The following is a 17,461-nucleotide window of genomic DNA, read 5'->3' as shown; positions in this document are numbered from 1 at the left end:
TCATATGTAGCAGGGTAAGTAATTTTACAGACCTCTTCTCAGTGTTCAATATCTTAGATTCATAGCAGTGTTGCAGATAGATCTTGTGACTTGGAAGACAGGTGCTGATATTTATTGCTCTCTCTCTCTCTCTCTCTCTCTCTCTCTCTCTCTCTCTCTCTCTCTCTCTCTCTCTCTCTCCTTTTAACTTCAACATGTTGGGTGGATGTTGTGTAAATAGAGAAACAGTGCCCCTCACAAGCCAAAAAGCATAATGAAGCACAATGTTTATACATTTCTATCGAGGCTAAATATATCCAGTACAAGTAAAATGTTTGAGTAAATTTGATTGAAAATTTTCAGATCTGAAAATAATTTGCACTACTGGACAAATACTGGTCCAAATGGGCATTTTTATCCATCCTTTTTTAATGCCTCAACTTGTGTATAATCATAAATATTCATAAATAAATATGCGTAAATATTAAGGAGAAGCAGAGTTGAGTCCAGCTCTGCAGCTGTTAATCACAGTCACATTTTGGCTCTATTTAACATCATTTTTATTGTAATAAGTAATTATGTATCTACTATTATTACTAACTCGATATTTAAAGTTTGTCACAACAAACTATGATGTTGGCATGAAAAAGCAAGTCTGCTAAGGAGTTGCTAGGCAGATGCAAGGGTGTTCTGGGTGGTTGCTTGGGAGTACTGGGTGGTTGCTACTGTTGGCTCAAATTTAGCCTATTACCCAAAAACATTTAAAACTCAACTTAGAAGCCAATACTCACATCTACCTCTGAGCCCAGTTAGAGATAGAAAAAATCCACCAGCCGTGAGTGAGAAGAAGCAAGGGTCCAGCTTTATTGTTCCATTCCACCACACGAGATCCACACCAATGAGAATTCTCAGAAGTGATCTGATACCCTGAGCTTAAGCTCCAGTATTTATACTGTATTTACACACTAGATAACCCATATGTTTCAAGAAGACTATGATCTCACTACCAATAGGGTTAAAAAAGAGCTCATTTACCTTACTCTTATGTTCCAGAAAAGGCCTATTTCACTTACACATAGAATTGAAACCAGGGGTTTTAATTTACAGATAAAATCAGAACCCAGGCATTTCTAATAACCCAGAAAATAAAAACCCAGAGTTTCTAGTTACTCAGAGGATCAGAAACCAGAATTTTTCAGTTACTTAGGTGGTCAGAAACCAGGATTCTCATTTACCTAGGGAAATAAAATGACGTAGACAAGACGACTAAACAACCGGGAGGGACCTTGGTCTTATCGTTATCTCGGGGGGGGGGCAATTTGACCCAGCCACCCTTATAACTGGCTCTCTTCATGGTTCTCTTAAGATTGAGGCCTTCCTTGCGAGCCACGAACCCTCACCATTCGAGTCATGAGTAAGTTTACATTTTCCTGTATTTCTAGTTTATAATTTATTTTCATATTTGCACTATATTTCTTATTTTATATATATTTATACTACTTGAAAAGCAGTTTACTGTACTTCCAATTTCTTAATATCATTACAGTTCTACTGTCCTGCGTATCCTACTATTCTGTTTTTTATAGAGTTTCTCTATTACTATAAGATATTATTAAAGTTATTCATGTGTGTGTATGTGAAAGAGAGAGAGAGTGTGTGTATGTTGTGTCTACTTGCCGCCCTTGACTGTACGAGTGTGTGTGTGTGTATTAGCACTCCTCAGCTCAGCTCGTATACCTCTTTTTGGCTTTTTTGACTAACAACCCATAAAGATCTTTAAAGTGTTTCACCACTCTATCCACCTCTGACTAAAACCGCTTCTGTATGTCTAGGTGCCGGTGCCCGTCGTCGTCAGTCCCCTCTCTCTCCGTTACTGGACCTGGATCTGGATCTGGATCTGGACACTCATTACCAGCTTGTGCATCTCACGGCTGATATCATGATGCTACTTAACTATCTTCGCAGCACCCCCCCCTAAGAATAGAGATCCGGGGTTCCCCCCTCTTCTTCGGTACAGAATCTGCCCCACGAACGTGCGTGTTGACGCCTCTACTCAGTCAGAACCAGAACCCCCCTCTAGCTTCCAATCCGAGGATGATGTTGTCTTCTCTGATCCGGGCCCCGACCATCCGTCCCTGTTCTCACCCACCAGTCCGCCCGACTCTCAGTGGTCCGTTCACTTCACCCACCCCATGTCCCCAGGACGCACCCCATTTTCTTCCCCCTCTTACTCTCCTCCAAACTACGCAACCACCCGTCCTGTGAATTACCAATAAAATTACATTTTTACTCATGCTCAGTCTCCCTCGTGTTTATTTCATGTCATTTTTATCCACAACACTACCGTAATCTGGGTAGCTGATAGGGTGTTCTGAGTGGTTGCAAGGGTGTTTCTAGGGTGTAGCTTGGGTGTAGCAGCGTCACTTTTGGATCTGGACAGTGTTCCAATTCTTTTGGAACCAGACAGTGTTCCAATGCTTTTGTAGCCATCAGTGTTCCATTACTTTTGGAGCCAGTCAGCGTTCCAATACCTTTGGAGCTAGTCAGCAATCCAATACTTTTGGAGGTAGACCGCATTGCAGTACTTCTAGAATCAGACAGCGTTCCAATAATTTTAGAACCAGACATTGTTCCAGTACATTTGGAGCCCGATTGTGTTCCAATACATTTAGAACCATACATCGTTCCAGTACTTTTGGAGCCAGGGATCGTTCTAGTACTTTTGGAACCAGGGAGCGTTCAAATACTTTTGGAGCCATGGAGCTTTCCATTTGTTTTGGATCTAGGCAGCTTTCCAATGCTTTTGGAGCTAGGCAGCGTTCCAATAATTTAGAGCTAGACAGCATTCCAATACTTTCAGAGCTAAACAGTGTTCCAATACTTTTGTAGCCAACATGTGTTGTAATACTTTTGGAGATAGGCAGTGATCCAATATTTTTGGAGCTAGGAAGTGATCCAATACTTTTGGAGCCAGGTAGCTTTCAAATACTTTTAGAACTAGACAGTGTTCCAATACTTTTGGAGCTAGGGAATGTTCCAGTACTTTTTGAGTTAGGGAGCATTGTAATAATTTTGGAGCTAGATAGCATTCCAATACTTTTAGAACCAGACAGTGTTCCAATACTTTTGGAGCTTGGCAGCGATCCAATATTTTTTGAGCTAGATAGCGTTCCAAAACTTTTGGAACTAGACAGCGTTCCCATTCTCTTAGAACTAGGCAACATTCCAATACATTTATAACTAGGCAGAGTTCCAATACTTTTAGAGCTAGACAGTGTTCTAATGCTTTTGCATCTATGCAGCATTCCAATACTTTTGGAGCTGGCAGTGTTCCAGTAGGCAGTGTTACAGTATTTTTGGAGCTTGGCAGTGATCCAATACTTTTGGAACTAGATAGTGATTCAGTACTTTTGGAGCCAGGCAGCATTCTAATACTTTTGAATACAGTGTGAAGTAGCAGATTGATAAGATTCTAAAGCGTGTGTTTTAAATTATAAAAAAAATAACTATAAATCTCGTGACCAGATGGCAAACATCTAACTTCCTTAAGCAGCTCGACACTGAAACTATTCTCTTCTCCTACTTCTGTTTCTCAAAATCCTAAAATAATCTGCTTTAATAAATCAAATCAGGTTTGAGGCAGGTGACTTGGCTTCTCTACATCCAGGTGTACACTCAGTGTTCCTGGATCGACTCTAGATCCACCACTCTGACCAGGAAAAGTGTTTACTTAAGATGAATGAATGAATGACTGAATGAATAATTAGATGTCTCATGAATTCAAATGATTATATTTTTAGTTATAGTAAATATATCCTTACACATCTCACTCCAGTAGAGTTGGTTATCTGTTAATGAGAGCACAGACATTTGTTCTCTTGTGGGCTCCTGAACACAAACCTTTAGAGAACTGGAAAATAAACTGATTGAAGCTGTTAAAGCCAAATTTACAGTATACAGACATTATGTGTGATCAGAAATGAATCTGAGAATCTGAATACTGCAGTAAGACTCCATAATAACTAAACATTACAATGTATGATACATATTCATTTTTTTCTGGTTTGTAATATAAACAATTGAAAACTGTATGTAATTGAGCAGTTTATTAAACACAGTAAGAGGGGATTATAGTTATTATTTACATAAATGACAACAGTAATGACTTGTTCAGTAAAATGATGTGTGAAAAATATGAGTGTGGTTTTTGTACAGCTGTTTCCTTCGCTCCAGTCACTGTGGCTCTTCGAGCACAGTAATAAACCGCAGTGTCCTCTGTCCTCAGACTCTTGACCTCTAAGTACTGTGTGCTTGCCGGGACGTCTTCTGTTAGTGTGAATTGGTTCTTTACAGACTCTGCATATATTGCTTGATTTTTGCCAGCATCCATCCTACCAACCCATTCCAGAGCTTTCCCTGGTTTCTGTCGGATCCAGTGCATGTAGTAGCTTGTCATATCAAAGCCATTTATTTTACACGAGATCTTCACAGATTCTCCAGGTCTCTTTACCACAGCAGAAGACTGGTCCAGTCTGATCTCAGCACTGCAAAAACCTGCCATATAAAACAATCAAAAATAAGTATTAATGCATTAAATTATACACTCATTTTTAAACATATAAAGAAGTCTCAGATACCTCGTGTTAACATGAGTATAAAAATGCACTGCAGAATGATGCCTAGCCCCATAATCAAACTCTGTGATGGAAGTTCTGTAATTCAGTTTGATGATATGAACTTTAGCTGAGCAACAAGATGATTTTATGTAGAGCAAATAACAACAGGATGGATTTGCATAGACTTCCTTTTAACCAATAGAGTCAGGTCTATAATATGAACCTCCACAGGCTGATTTTGCATGTGTCAAGGATGAGAGCGATGTCACATTTTATAGTTTGCCAGTTCAGCTTAGTGGTTGTTTTTAATAATTGGTGTACATGCAAGTAACCTTCAAAGTTCTGATTTATTAATTTCCTTCAATTTAGAGATGGTTGTTAATTATTAATGGACATATTTTAAATAATGAATAAATAACCTCAGAATGTTTTACTTCAATTAGCAACTAAATGCTTTTTCATTCAACACGCGAATACTTAATGTAAATGTTTAATTTGCATAGATTTTTAAAGCAATGTCTATATACTGAAGGTTATAATTTAAATGTATTTTACATTTACATAAGCTGTCTGAATTGATGTGTTGGGTGTGTTGTTGCTCTTGTTTTTTAGAGGATGCATCTGCTCCTAATTCTGAGAGATAATACTTATGTCATTTCTAGTTTCAGAAAATGTTTCTTTTAAAAGCAAGTTTCATGACTTTTACCTCAGTAGAAGTTAGCTACTGCCCTCTATAGGCACAAAAACATTTACACTTTGTTTCTCTTCTTGCAGATGTATTTTTTGTACTGAGCTGAGTGTGTGGAGCGTCTATCACTGATACCAACATTCACTTTACACAGCTCAGAATCAACAACCTGCAGAAAAGCTTTGCAATAGAAAGACATTATTAATGATGGATTAACTGTTTATGGTATAAAGCTAAAGTGATATAAACTACTCAGCTGCTCTCCTCCTCCTTCTCAACACCACCCCCCCCCAACACACACACCTCCCTAATGTAAGAGACATGAGTGAAGGGTCTGCATAAAATGCATCATCAACTACTATATTGTGTGAAAATGCTAAGAACATAAAAAAAAACTAATAAATACCTGCACACTCGTCCAAAATGAACAAATGAGCATTTTACAGGTGAATTGTGACTGTTAATGGAGTAAGACAAAAGAAGAAATAAATCTGAGCACTAAAATGAATGGATGTTGTTTATAATAAATGTCTCCGGAGTTCCGTTTCCTGCTGAGGGAATATTTACAGCTCTTGAGGACATGCTTATGTAAGTTTTTGTACAGCTCTAGAGTCTGTTGTGTCAGTGTGACTCTCGTGCACAGTAATAAACAGCAGTGTCTTCAGCTTTCAGACTCTTCACTTCTAGGTACAGCATGTTTTTATTGGTATCTTTAGTGATGGAGAACTGGCCCTGCAGAAACTGAGCAAATGTTGTGCCAGTGCCACTGTCAAGGTATCCGTTCCAGTCCTCGTCCAGTTGCTGCCAATTGAGAAGGTCAGTTTTACTCAATTTAGCTGGGTGAAGACCCCAAAAATATGTTACAAACTACAAATTCATAGGAATGTTATACATAGATGGTTTAGTTTACACAGACTGCCCCCTCAAGGTATAAAATAACAGTAACTATGACATGGAGGGAAGGGACATGTCCCTACTAATGTTTGCACTAACTCGTTCACATTATCTTTGGAGTGAAGTCATGTAAATTCCATAGCATACTCTCCCAGAAGCTCCAGGATTTAGTCATGCTAGCATTTGATTGGCTGAAAGGGAGGGGCTATCTGAAGGCTCACATTACGTGCAAATATCGAACTGCCAGTGTAGAGTACAGACACGGAGGCAAGGGCTGATCAAGGCTGTCAGTCCTCTATTGCCTGCATGGCACAGCATACATAAAGTATTTTTTCCCATGCCAACACGTTTTGTACTTTGTAGTTATCATGCCACCAAAAAAATGACGAGACATCAGGAGCTTTTTCCCCACCCAAAGTGTAAGTAATAGGTAGTAAACTATCTGTGCAGTAGCCACATTGATTTAAAATGAAAACCTGTTAGTGACCAAACATCACCAGAATCGCACTGCGGAAAGTCATGTCAACTGTTGTTAGTTAACTGTATTAACTAGCAAACTAACCCTGGCTTCTGTCATCTGCAAGCTAGCAGTCAGGTTGCTAGCTGGAACATAAAATAGGTGCATATATGAAATTATGTTGAGTTGAATTTTAGTCTACAATTCCCATGAAAATGTCATCATTTAATGAATTAGTTTGTATGCAGGAAACGCAGCAGCAGGCTGAAGTAGAGCAGGATGAAACAGCTGTGTCTTCAGGGTTTCAAGTGAGGTCCTAATTATGAATTATATTTTGGAAATGTAGGGAGGCATCAGCATTAAAGTCAGCCTTTAGGATGTTCAGCAAATATACACTATAACCTTTGAAAGTCAACATATTGTTCATGAGTTTGTTTTGAAAAAAATCTTACATCAAAACAACATAAGATTCTATTCAATCAATATTAACCTTTCCCTCAAAAATAAATGGGATCCAAAGTTTGACTGTATGTTTATGTATCTTCATCAATCCATAATTTTATTACACACAGGAAACTCAGAAATCAAGTAGGCCTAAAGATGCTGTAGGGCAGGTTGAGGGAGAAGCAGCTGGACCTTCAGGGCTTCAGGTGAGGTCTTAAAATGATACTATGGTTAAACTATATGAAGAGTTCATTTGCAAAAACAGATATCTCCATTCCAGTGACGTGCGGTGAGGTTTGTGGCTGGGGAGGCACTGACTCTTTCAAAGTCAGATTTACAAATACATGAATTCAACAGAGTAGCATAAATTCACCATTCAATTGGCTGCTTGCACAGTGACTACTGGTTATGTTTCATATCCCATATCAGAATTCTTTACATACACATAGGTAAGGTACATATTTGGCCAGAGAGTGCACATTTGCTCTGTGCCCTCCGTATGTTCTAAATTTGCCATCACAATTCCACAATTGATACTCATTCAATACAAATGAAAGTATATACAGTCCACAACAAAAAGACAAATGTAGTTTTATACTTTCAAATAACTTAATTTTTTTTATCTTATCTTGTTTTATATAATTTTTTAAAAATGTATTATTAAAAAAGGGCTGTTTTTTTTGTTTTTTTTTGTCGTGGACTGTATAGATGGCAGTGTATGCATGGTTTTACCTTTACTTGTCTGACATTACTCATATCATCAAATCCCCAAAACGCCTCCCTCACTTCACAGGACACCTCACTTTCTGCCACATAACACAAAATGACAGATCTAGGCTTTGTTTGTGACATCCGTTGTTTCATCTACTTCTACAGCAACAAAAAGGGCTGCATTAATCTCCTTTTTTTAAATATCATTTCTAATCACATCACTTACTGCTTCAATTAAATCGTTCTGAATTCTGTTTGATAAGCCAGAAAACACTGTGGATGTCTCCAAATATCTAGCTAACCTATCATCTTTCTCAGCAAAAGCATGTAATAGTTCTACATAGTTGCTACGATTAGAAGAGGTTGTACTTTCATCGTTACCACGAAATGCTAATTGCTGTTTGGCTAGGAAGCAAGTTGCATTAATGAGGGCTTTTAAAATCTCTTGGTTTACGTTTACCTTAGCATTGTGGAAATAATATTAATATTATTATTAATATTTAGTCTATTAATATTAATATTTGTGGCTTCTTGGTATATTTTTCAAGTCACAAAATCCTGTTTTAGTCCAGACATTGTCATTTGTTGAGAACAAAAGGCAGGGAAACAGAAAAGGCGGTTTCTCGCAGCACAAGTACAAAGACAGTCTTTTTCGGGTGTACCACTTCCGTTTGAAAAGAGTGTGTTATCTTCTGTCCCGTCGTTTGAAGCAAATCTTTTTGTTCCAGCATCGGTCTTCCATCATTTATCACTTCCAGTTTTGATTGAAAGTCCAGTTTTGAGAAATGTTTTAGATTATATATATAATCTTCCATTTTTGCAGTCAGGGCAAAAAAAATAAACGGACTGATGTGGTGCATTTAACTTATTCTACTTGACATTTTTAGCTAGCATATTACCCACAATGCAATTTGTCTGTAATACGTGAAGAAGAACAAGCCCGTACGCTCACACACGCCCCTTCATGGAGGTAGAGGTACTGGCTGCCTCCCCTCCTGCTTTTTCACTGTGGCGTTATGTCAGATCAGTGAGACTAGTAAATTATACACATCCGTGAAATACATGACCTAGACTATGGAATGTGAGGATATATTTGCTCAAGTTGAGCAAAAAAAAAAAAAAAAGGCAGCTCAACCCAGTTTGTGAGGCATTGCGCAATCCGAGAGGAGGCTCAGCTCGTCGCTGCCTCCCTTCGCGTCTTTCCCCCATATTTGAACAGGAAAATACACAAGTTCAGCGATATTGACTATAAAAATCATTGGAATGATTGGAATCATACAACAATTACATTTCTATCATAGATCAGTGGACAAATATTTATTTATTTTTTTAATCATTATTTTTTTTGGGTTGTTTTAATTAAGTGAAAATAAATTTAATCAAAACAACCCAATTGCAGCTTGATTTGTATTACCTGGAATGCACAATTTAAATATGATTTATGAAAATTAATTAAAAAGGTGGATATCTGTTTTTGCAAATGAACTCTTCATATGCTTTTATGGATTAATTGTATATGACCAATTTACATGTATTGTAAGTACCATAGTTTACCTATTTTAATATTAACTTAGTTGCAACTTATTATAACACAGGATGCAAAAGAATAATTTGCAAATGTTGATACAGACCAGGTTAAGTTTAGTTTTCTCTTTAGGAGACAGTCAGTGTGAGTGAGGATGATCCTGAAGCAAGTCAGTGTAGCAGTGTACCAGCCTGATCCAAACTTCATCGAAGTACAGCAACTTCCAATCAAGATTTTGCGGTTTCAGGCGAACTGGTACAGTCAGTATTCATGGCTTCACTACAGTCTGACACTGAAAAAGGTTCTTTGTTTTGAATGTGTCAAAGCATACACCATAAAAAAGACCATTTTGGAAAAAAAAGAATGACCCTGCCTTCTGCACAAAGGGTTTCTTTCAATAATTGGAAGAATGCCACAGGTAGCTTTAGTCGCCACCAAGCCAGCAAAGCACACCACCATGTAGTTACAATAAATGCCCAGGAGCAAACTTCAGTTCACACACAAATATTAAGTGCATGGGCTAAAACACAGGAAGAGGCGAGGCACTGTCTGGAGAAAATAATGGGTGCCATTTTTTTGTTTTTTTCTCTCTTTTCCATTAACAATTAATTTCATAGTTTACTTTCTTTTAGTCTTTGATCTGTTGCTTTGTATAATTTGTTTTTAAATGCAAATACAGATCTTATTGTAAATATAGATGTTATATTTTAATAAGCATAAATAACCAACCAGTTGGTTGTCAACATTAAACAGTCCTTTTTTTTCCAGGGTGAGTGGGTGGGTGTTCCTCCCAATATTGAGACCAAACCTACGCCCATTTAATTTATTTTTTTCTGTAAAATAAAATAACTAAAAATAGTTTTAAAGCACAATAAGCACTGGGCTTTGACAAAGGGCTTTTTGTCCACAGTTCATGGAGGAACATGACAACACACACCAAAATGATAAAATATTGTATTTCTGCTTTTTCTGATGTAAATAGTTTACTGCACAAGAACTTTTTGTACAGGGATGTTGTTGATCTGTCTCACTGTGGATAACGAGCACAGTAATTCACAGCTGTGTCTTCAGTCTGCATGTTCTGCCCTGTTAATGTTACTGTGCTGCTGGATGTGTCTCTGGAAACCTGAAACATGCTTTTCAGTTTCTCACTGTAGTAAGTGCTACCAACATAACATATAGGTCCGATCCACTGCAGAGCTTTTCCTGCAGGTTGTCGTATCCAGTGTGTACAGTAGCCGCTATCTGTTAATGAACATCCAGACACTTTGCAGGTCAGAATCATTGACTGACCAGGGGTTAATACTGTGGATCCGAGCTGGATCAGCTCAACACAGTGAGCACCTATTAAAGAAAAGTAATTTTTTTTTTTTGCTCAAGGTTTCATTATTAGTATTTTCAAATTAAACATACAACACCAACCAAACAAATAGAACAAACCCCCCCCACCCAGTGCCAGACATAGAACATACATATTACATAATATAAAGCCAGACCACCATAGAAAAGAAGAGAGCAAAAGAAATAAAATTATAGATAATGGTAACATAATATTGTCAGCATCCATGTCTCTGACAAAGAACACAAAAGGTTGCCAGATTCTGTAAAATTTCCCAGTCGCTCCCCTTAGTGTTTCTAATCTTTTCCTACTTAAGATGACACTGAGACTTCTCTGACCCAATGACTATACACTGGTGGAGCAGGATCCTTTCATCTAAACAATATTAATCTCCTGGCCAGGAGAGTGCAGAAGGACCTCATACTGATCTCATTCCATCTAAAAGGAGTATTCTGCGGGGTCACCCCAAACATCGCAATAAGAGGGGACGGCTGTACTACTCTCCCCAATATCTTAGTGAAAGTCTCAAATATAGATTGCCAGAATGTATATAGCTTTGGACATGTCCAGAACATATGCAACAGAGTGGCTGGAGCCTGTCTGCATCGATCACATTAGGGATCTATGTCGGAATTAATCTTCGAGAGTCTGGCTTTGGACCAATGCAGACGATGAACAACTTTAAATTGGACAACTGCATGTCTGAGACATATGGAGGAGGAGAAAATCCCCTGGATTACTTTGCGCCAATCATTATCCGGAATTGATTCACCTAAATCCATCTCCCATTTATTCTTAAGGAGATCTAAGGATGTCGAATCATGCATGCCGTGTAGGTCATAGATAACCCTTATTGTCTGCTTCCTGGCCAGTTTACATTTAAAATTGCATCCAACAGCAAATTGGAAGGGCACAATGGGAAGGTGTCTAAATTAAGATCACAATGCTCCTAAGCTGCAAATATTTATAAAAATGTGATCTGGGAATGTCATATTTTTGCATTAACTGCTTGAATGAGACAAAAACTCCATCAACATAGAGATCAGACAGTAAGACAGCCCCCTTTCTAGACCAAGTTAAGAAAGTCTTATCCAACAAAGATAGGATAAACAGATGATTATTTTCAATTGGCATCATGAGTGACAAGTCCTCAAGAGAGAAGGATCTTCTGAACTGATTCCAAATTTTGATTGAGTGTACAACAACTGGATTAGAGGTAAAGCTAGACAGAGGTTGTGCGAATGATAATTTAGCACATAATAGGGCCACCGGGGAGGTGGACATAATGGACGCCCCTTCCATAATTGTCCATTCAGGGGCTGCTGTACTCTCCCCCATCCAGTACACCAGCGATCTTATATTAGCTGCCCAGTAGTAGTACATGATGTTTGAGAGCGCCATTCCTCCATTCACTCAAGGTCTCTGCAATATATGTCTTTTGATCAGTGGTGGCTTTTTTTTCCAGAAAAAGGATGATATTTAGGCAGCACATTCATCTTTATAGTATTAATTATGCCCCCCAGGAAGAGAGGCAGGGTGTTCCACCGCTCAATATGCTGCTTCTGACTGGACAACAGGGGCTGATAATTAGCTAGGTATAGATCTTTATAATTATGTGTAACCCACAACCCGAGATACTGGAATTTCTTTAGACTAATTTAGAAAGGGAATGAGTCTAGGGGTACCTGGCCTGCCCCCTCACCAACAGGCATTAGTTCACTTTTTTGAATATTGACCTTATAGCCCGATATTCTGCCAAAAGCCTCAAGTAGGACCATTAGTTTAGGGAGACTCTCAAGGGGCTGTGAAATGAACAATAGCATGTCGTCCACATACAAACAAACTTTATGCTCTATCCCCATACGCCGGATCCCCCTAATGTCAGTATTCTGTCTTAGCGCGACAGCAAGTGGCTCCATTACAGAGGCAAATAGCAGTGGCAACAGAGGACATCCCTATCTTGTACCCCGCTGGAGCTCGAAGTAGGTGGACAAATTATTATTAGTACGAACAGCAGTCCTCAGAGACGTATAGAAATCCGACCCCTGATATGAACCTGGGACCAAATCCAAAACTCTCCAGTGCGCTGAAACGATAGCCCCACTCCACCCGGTCAAATGCCTTTTCAGCGTCAAGTGAAAGCACTACTTCTGGAGTACCAGGAGGAGAGGGGCTATAGAGGATATTGAAAAGGTGTCTGATGCTGAAAAAAGAGTAATGATTCCTAATAAAACCTGTTTGGACCGATGATATAATGGATGGAAGAACCCCCTCCAAGTGACGAGCCAAAGTTTTAGCAAGGATTTTAACATCGGTATTTAGTAAAGAAATTGGACGGTAAGAGCTGCACTCAAGAGGGCTCTTGTCTTTCTTAAGGAGTAAGGAGATAACTGCTTCACACATAGTAGATGGCAGGACTCTCAAGGAGAGCGACTCCTTGAAAACCGACAATAACAAAGGGGAGAGTCGCCTTGAAAACTTTTTATTGAAATTGGTTGGATAACCAGACAGGGCTCACGTACCGTGAGGGTGTACGCACTAGCGTTTCGTACTATTGCTGTCTGGAGCGGATTGAACGGACCAGCCCTTAAGACAGCGTTCCATTGTGTCCTAGATCCGGAGTTATTGCAATAGCTGGCCTGTCGGGGAGAACAGCTAACTTTTGATGACCTCGTTGATCTGACCATAAGACTGGATCGTCTGCACCGTACCAACCGCCCTGTACCACATGGTCGCACCGGTCAAACCCATGCAGCTTGGACATGCGCAGACCTGCGAGGAGGAGAGGGACAGAAGACGTAACGGGTCCCGGTGCTTCTATTGTGACGAGGGCACCCACGTCGTCCGTCAATGCCCCCCAAAAGGAGTCCTCGAGGGACCGAGAGAAGCACAGACAACCCACCTTGTCACGTCCGGGTGAGTCTTAGCCAGTCACATGTATCACACATATTTTCTTTATTAGTCGTGATAGAACATTCAGGTCAGTCTTTTGTTCTTTCAGCGCTCGTCGACTCCGGAGTGGCGGAGAACTTCAGAGATGAGAAGACGGTGCAGAAGCTCGGCCTCCCTATACGTTCCCTACTCCGACCTCGTGAACTTCAGTCCATAGACGGGTTACCTATGGGGGGAGGTATAATATCCCATAGCACACTCCCAATCAACCTTCAATTAGCGCCCTCCACCATGAGACTCTGGTCCTATACCTCACGGTCTCCACCAGACACCCCGTCATACTTGGACTACCCCTGGAATGGCACAATCCCCAAATCTCCTGGACAGACAAACAACTCACCCAATGGTCCTCGTATTGTTTGCAAATTTGTCTGAGGGGTCCCATGGTCCCTGTGGCCACCACGACTGTGGAGAGTCCCCTGTCTCATGTCCCAGTCAAGATCCCCCCAGAGTACCGCGACCTCCATGAGGTGTTCAGCAATGAGAAAGCCAGTTGTCTCCAATCTCAGAGACCCTATAACTGTGCCAATGACCTCCTACCCGGGGCCAACCCACCTCGGGGCTGCGTGTACCCACTCTCCCAAGTGGAACAGCGGGCCATGTAGGAGTACATCCAGGAAGCTCTCCGACAAGGGTACATTCAACCCTCCACATCCCCTAGTTCTTCTTTGTAGAGAATAGAGGAGGGGGCCTCGTCTGTCCCACGTTATCTCAATCGCCAGTCCGCGTTTGTCTCCGCCACCGTATCGTAACAATATAGGGCCTATATGTATATTTAGCAGCCTGTCCACTTATAATGCAAAAAGGTGGGATTTCAGAAATGGGCAGAATTTAGGTCGAAAATGCGTGCGGTGGTAAATGATGACAAAAACACAGTTTTAAAACTAAATATCAACACTTTTTCCCAATGCCATTCTATTTGAAGATTGAAGTTTATACAATGATTTTCTAATATTAAATATTCATTTTAAAATTCAACAGTTTCAAGATGGAAACAAACTTAAAATGAGATATAACTGCACTCAGTAAGGTGAATGTGTTACAACATTATAACCAACAATTTTTTATTGCTCAGTGATTTTGTTTTTAGGTGAACTATTCCTTCTTAACTAAATCTACAAAATATGTACAAGTTACTCAGAAATAAAAACATAATTTTACATTTATGTACAGTTCATATTGATAAAAGTTACTATGCATTTTGTCTGCCTATACATGACATTACTCATTAGCACAGCTGGACTGCATGCATGAGAAACTGCACAATGGGGGTTTGTACAGCCCATTTGGAGCTGACCCTCCCATTTGGAGCTGGCTCCGACCTCCATTTATACCTGTCTCATAATTCATTGCCACAACAACTCCCTCTTACCAACATTCTTGTAGTCATTGTGACTATCATAAAGCTCTCGGCCTTCAGACACCAAAGACACCAGCAGCTCAACATTCAACTTGCTACTTACTTGCATCTTCAATGGGCCTGTTTACACTGGGACGTTTTTTGCAGAGTTTTTTTGTGAGTGTATGTTTACACCTAGGTGTAAAATGCCTCGAAGTGCTGAATGAAAATGTAAATTCACTCCCTGACAGTAGATAGCGCTTACTGAAAATCAGAAATACCACCGTACCCAAGGTGGCACTGCACTTTCTGTTTCTGACACCCGCTTATCACTGAGAAAAAGAGAGCCAGTATTTATGTCTTTAAGCCGTATTTTGTGATTTGGCCACTGCAACAAATACTTATTTAAAGCTAAATTAAAGTACTCATTTTAAACAGTATAGTCATTTTAAATAAGTAATGATTTGAATTATATCAATGTCACAGCAACAGAATTCACATACTTATAATATTATTTAATTTAAAAAAAATTGGGGGAGGGGGTGGGTATAAGGCAACTATTGTTGTCCCCAAAAATGCTAATGTTTGTACTGATGTCTAAGGAGAAGTATCACTGTGTATCGGGCACAGTAATACACTGCAGTGTCTTCTGTCCTCACGCTGCAAATACACCTGCTTCTTACTGTTGTCTCTGGAGATGGTGAAGCGGCCATTAACTGCACTGGAGTAATATATGTTACTGGTATCGTAGATAGTTGCAACAAATTCCAGCCCTCTTCCAGGCACCTGTCTGATCCAAGCCATTCAGTAGCTTCCAAAGTCAAATCCAGAGGCTGTGCAGGTCAGTTTATGAGACTGATCAGGTTTAATGATCACTGAATCAGACTCAATTAGTGTCTGACTGCAGGAATCTGAAATACAAGAATGCACAAAGATCGGTGTTAAAGTAAAAAAAACCAACAAAACAAACTATGACAAATCATTAAATGTTTAGCTACATGTAATAAATAATAATATTAACATTGAATGAATGTTGCTAGAGCAAAGTAACTCAGAACTCTGATTATTATTTCTGTAAATGAACACAAACTGCTGGTATGTTGTTGAGCTGAATGTATATCAGCATAAATTGTTCAAACACAGGATATAATTTGCATGGAATGCCCACTAGAGACTTAAAGATTCACAGAGGAATAGCCACAAAGAGTAAAAGCTTACTGTAAAACTCCAGCTGTGTGTCATGCTGTCAAATCCATAACTGCTCTTTACTCATTAGATATCATGTCCTTTTAGTACATCACTGTAACACCTTGAAGAAAATTAAGTTTTCTGGTTACTGATATTCACTGAACAACACAAACGTGTCCAGTCCTTTCAGAAACTGTCATTTTTCAGCTGAGTGTCTAATCCAGGTTATCCAATACAATCCAATAAAGACACAAAATAAATAAAAGCTTTCATTAGTTCCACTGAACATGCATTTGTTGAAATTATCAAAATAACAATAATGTGTTTGTGTTTTGTCCTTTCATATGTCAGTTACCGGTAAAGTATGCAATGCCCATATATCACATTTATTTGCATGGGATTATTAATAATTCAGAAATAGCTTGAGGAGTTTGCAGATATGTTTGGAATGAAAAAGTAAAATCTGAGCACTAAAATGAATGGATGATGATCTTTATACTAAATATCTCTGGGGTTCAGTTTCCTGCTGAGGAAATATTTACAGCTCATGAGGACGTGCTTGTGTAAGTTTTTGTACAGCTCTGGAGTCTGTTGCGTCAGTGTAACTCTCGTACACAGAAATAAACAGCCTTGTCTTCAGCTTCCAGACTCTTCACTTCTAGGTACAGCATCTTTTTATTGGTGTCTTTAGTGATGGAGAACTGGCCTTGCAGAGACTCAGCGGATGTTGTGCAAGTGCCAGTGTCAATGTATCCGATCCACTCCAGTCCTCGTCCTGGTTTCTGATGGATTCAATGCATCCAGTAGCTGCCCATTGAGAATCCGGAGACAGTACAGGACAGAGTGACTGACTCTCCAGGTCTCTTCACCACAGAAGCAGACGAGGTCAGGGACTGTCCATAAGAATCTGGAAGAGAAGCATATAACTAGGTAATGTTATGTCATAGTGCTTATTGGGACAGAATGGCTCATTTTCCTAGTAATCATCACATGAAAAAGTCTGAAACTTATATGAAATGAGAACAAATAAAATACAATGACCTAAATTCATCCTTCTCTGAGTTCTGCTTCACCCAGATTTAAAGTGTATGGGAATGTTATCTATCACAGAGCTCACTGGAAACTACAACAGCCAAGAACATGCTGTTTATACCCGACCCTATTTGAATAGGGAGTGTCCATGACCACTATGGATGTATTAAATCCACAACCACATGCTGCTCAGTGTATAGATGAGTGGATGATTATAAGGTTCTGTGCAGAACCCTACAACAGTATGTTTCACTATCAGAAAGGGTTCCAAATATAACCATTTTTACAAGCTGAGAA

The 17,461-nt window shown here is 39.4% G+C and overlaps 1 gene segment (V, D, J or C); it reads right to left on the bottom strand.

The window, feature by feature from the left end:
* Window positions 1-648: 648 nt before the first annotated feature.
* Window positions 649-4,739, bottom strand: LOC108277658 (immunoglobulin heavy variable 1-69-2-like). The segment is given in 3 exon segments: window positions 649-723; window positions 4,193-4,533; window positions 4,617-4,739. Coding segments are annotated over 3 exon segments (468 nt in total).
* Window positions 4,740-17,461: the final 12,722 nt, after the last annotated feature.

This window comes from Ictalurus punctatus, chromosome 2 (assembly GCF_001660625.3).
Source record: "Ictalurus punctatus breed USDA103 chromosome 2, Coco_2.0, whole genome shotgun sequence".
NCBI lineage: Eukaryota > Metazoa > Chordata > Actinopteri > Siluriformes > Ictaluridae > Ictalurus > Ictalurus punctatus.
Note: the sequence above shows the minus strand (reverse complement) of the source record. Positions and strands in the feature narration are given on the sequence as shown.